Source organism: Gavialis gangeticus, unplaced genomic scaffold (genome assembly GCF_001723915.1).
Source record: "Gavialis gangeticus isolate Ggan-Ray unplaced genomic scaffold, GavGan_comp1, whole genome shotgun sequence".
In the NCBI taxonomy this organism is placed as follows: Eukaryota; Metazoa; Chordata; order Crocodylia; family Gavialidae; genus Gavialis; species Gavialis gangeticus.
The window spans coordinates 6,949,870-6,952,553 of NW_017729031.1; the positions used below are offsets into that span (position 1 = coordinate 6,949,870).

The 2,684-nt window shown below is 42.0% G+C and overlaps 1 protein-coding gene across 8 annotated transcripts in view; it reads left to right on the top strand.

The window, feature by feature from the left end:
* The window catches only part of NEB (nebulin), a 255,506-nt gene that overhangs the window by 96,023 nt on the left and 156,799 nt on the right, over positions 1 to 2,684 (top strand). For all 8 annotated transcript variants that reach the window (XM_019522420.1, XM_019522414.1, XM_019522415.1 and 5 more), the window contains exon 50: positions 101 to 412. In XM_019522420.1, the coding sequence (XP_019377965.1) occupies positions 101 to 412 (312 nt within the window). The remainder of the gene's footprint in view (positions 1 to 100; positions 413 to 2,684) is intronic.

A 2,684-nucleotide genomic window follows, 5' to 3' on the forward strand; every position in this document is an offset into this window, starting at 1 on the left:
CCAGTATTGATAGCTCTGAAGAATGGCCATAGATATTTTATGTCTGTTTTCTTATTAATGAAGACAGCAAAATGAAATTTGATAATTTTCTTCCGTACAGTACAGATACAAGGAAGGGTATCGCAAGCAACTGGGACATCACATTGGAGCCCGCAACATAAAGGATGATCCCAAGATGATGTGGTCAATGCATGTAGCCAAGATCCAGAGTGACAGGGAGTACAAGAAAGACTTTGAGAAGTGGAAGACCAAGTATAGCACCCCAGTGGACATGCTGTCAGTTGTTGTGGCCAAGAAAGGCCAGGAGCTGGTCAGCGATATTGATTATAGACATCCTCTGCACCAATGGACATGTCTGCCAGACCAGAGTGATGTGATCCATGCTAAAAAGGCCTATGACCTTCAAAGTGATGTAAGTTGATCTTTTTTTCCATACTCTGTGAATTCTAGAGTGTTCCATTAACTAATTTTGATCCAGTGGTTAAGATGAATTAAAGATATGCTTCTGTACATTTATGCTGCAAGGATTTTTGCTGCTGCATAGTGGCTTGCTGAGTATTTTTGATGACAGTGACAAAAGAATTCTTTAGGCACACCTAAAAACTGATTATCTAGCTCACTCTTAGTAGCAGGTAGTCTTATTTTTTTTTGTCCTTGCTAAATTCTGGTGCTATATATTCTCTGGTAGTAAAGCACCTGGAGTGAACTCTTCTGTCTGTGTGGAAAATATTCTGTTTTATGTTTGCAAAATCTCATTTTGGCTGTCATGCCTGGAGGTCAAGAAGATGGGAAAGCATGAAATGATGTTGATACTAAAGCAGTGATTCCGAAACAGGGCACTATGGCTTCCTGGGGTGCCTTAAGTTCCTTTCAACAGTACTGCAGAATGCCATGCAGTGTTACCACTGTTAGGTGTGCAAACATAATTCACAAAATAAACCCAGAGATTTCAAATAGGAATCCACGGTGTTAAAATCCCTCTGACCAATTGTGGTCTTTCTGAGTTCTTTGCAACAGAAGAATTATTCTATTATTTTTCTGTAGTCAAAAAACTAGTGAAAACTACCATATTTATTCAAATAGAGGATGACACTAATGATAAGATGACCCTGCCCCCCAATAATTGGATTCTATCTATGGAAAATGTATAATTTTCCAGGTATAGAATCTAATTATTGGAAGTTTGTCTTGAATTTGTCTCCTTCCCACTGCTTCAGCATGGAAAATAAACTGGGGTGGGGGTGGGGGGGAGCTAGTAGCTTCTTTGCTCTCTGTTTCCCTCCCAAACTTTCCCCCTGGTAGTCCCTTCCCCTTCTCTTTACTATCAGACCCTGCTCTCCCTGAGCACATGGAAGTGAAAAGCAAATCTGTAAACAACAATCTTGGAATAAACATGGCTGCAGCAATTTTCATATAGTACCCATGCTCTTAGTTCAACCAGAATTGATGCATGTTACCTTTTTTTGAAACTGCTGCAAGTTTTAGCACAGGTACTCCTTAAACACACTTTTGAGCAGCTACTTATATGTAGTGCACACTACACATGATATTAGTCCAAAGCCAAAGGCTCATAATTTTTCACATGCTTTATTGGGCTGGGCCTCACCACAGTCAACAGCATTTCAAGCCATGGTGACTCCACATCTCAGCACTGCTCAGTATGAGTGTGTACGCCTGATACCCCCCACAATGGATCCATGTGCTAATTAGCCCCCACTAGTGACTGGAAGTGGGTGTTCTTGTCACAAATCTTGATCCTTCAAAAATGTATATGCAGATGAGGTGCAGGGCAACCTGATCGAGCTTCACCTCATGGAAGGTGGGCCCACACTAATCATATGCAACAGACTGAGAGAGAGGGGGCAACAGAAGGATTCTGGGTGAACTTTTTGGGGCCCTTTTTGGTTATGTTTGCCAGACATTTAAGGCTGGTGAAGAAACAGGAGTCAATGGAAATGGGAAAGAAAGGTGTGGTTCATCTGTGGGAGTGAATAGGAAGTAAAAATGTATGAAATATTGTGGCTCACTATGACTTGAAACAGAGTTCACATTGAAGGGGACTGTGCTTAATGGGCAGACCACTATATGTCTTATTTAAATGAGCTGCATGATGAGCCATTTTTTTTTATAGTTACGTGGCAGGGGAAACACGATGACCACTAAGGGGTTTTCCTACTGGCAGAGGGAAACTGCTTTCTTGGCAGGGGGTAGTACCTTGACTGAGGCTTAGCATAGTTAATCTCCCACTTTCACTTCCAGTGGGAAGTTCTGGCTATATGCCAACTTTATGGAAATGGGAGACTCTTCCCTAGCTTGCTTCTATGGCCATGCAGCTGAGGGCAAGTGAAATTCGGGGGCATCTGAACCCCAAACCTCAGGGCTTCAGCCTGCACATAGGATGCCTGCCAAAGGATTTGGAAACATCTGAAGCCCCAGGTGGGAGTGGAGGATGTTTGCCAGTAGTAGGGCCACATTTGGGTTTTGACTGACTCACGGATTTGGAATTGATTTGACTGATTTGACTTGGAACATGAAAAAGTTTCCAAAAAACCCATGTTTTATAGTCATTCTCAGTGTTGGCTGCATTTAATCAACCTCATAGTTGGTTTCCATTGTTGAACACATGCTGCTTTTGGCTGCAGTTGAATGACAGACAATGTATTTAGTGAGATTTCCTTGTATGT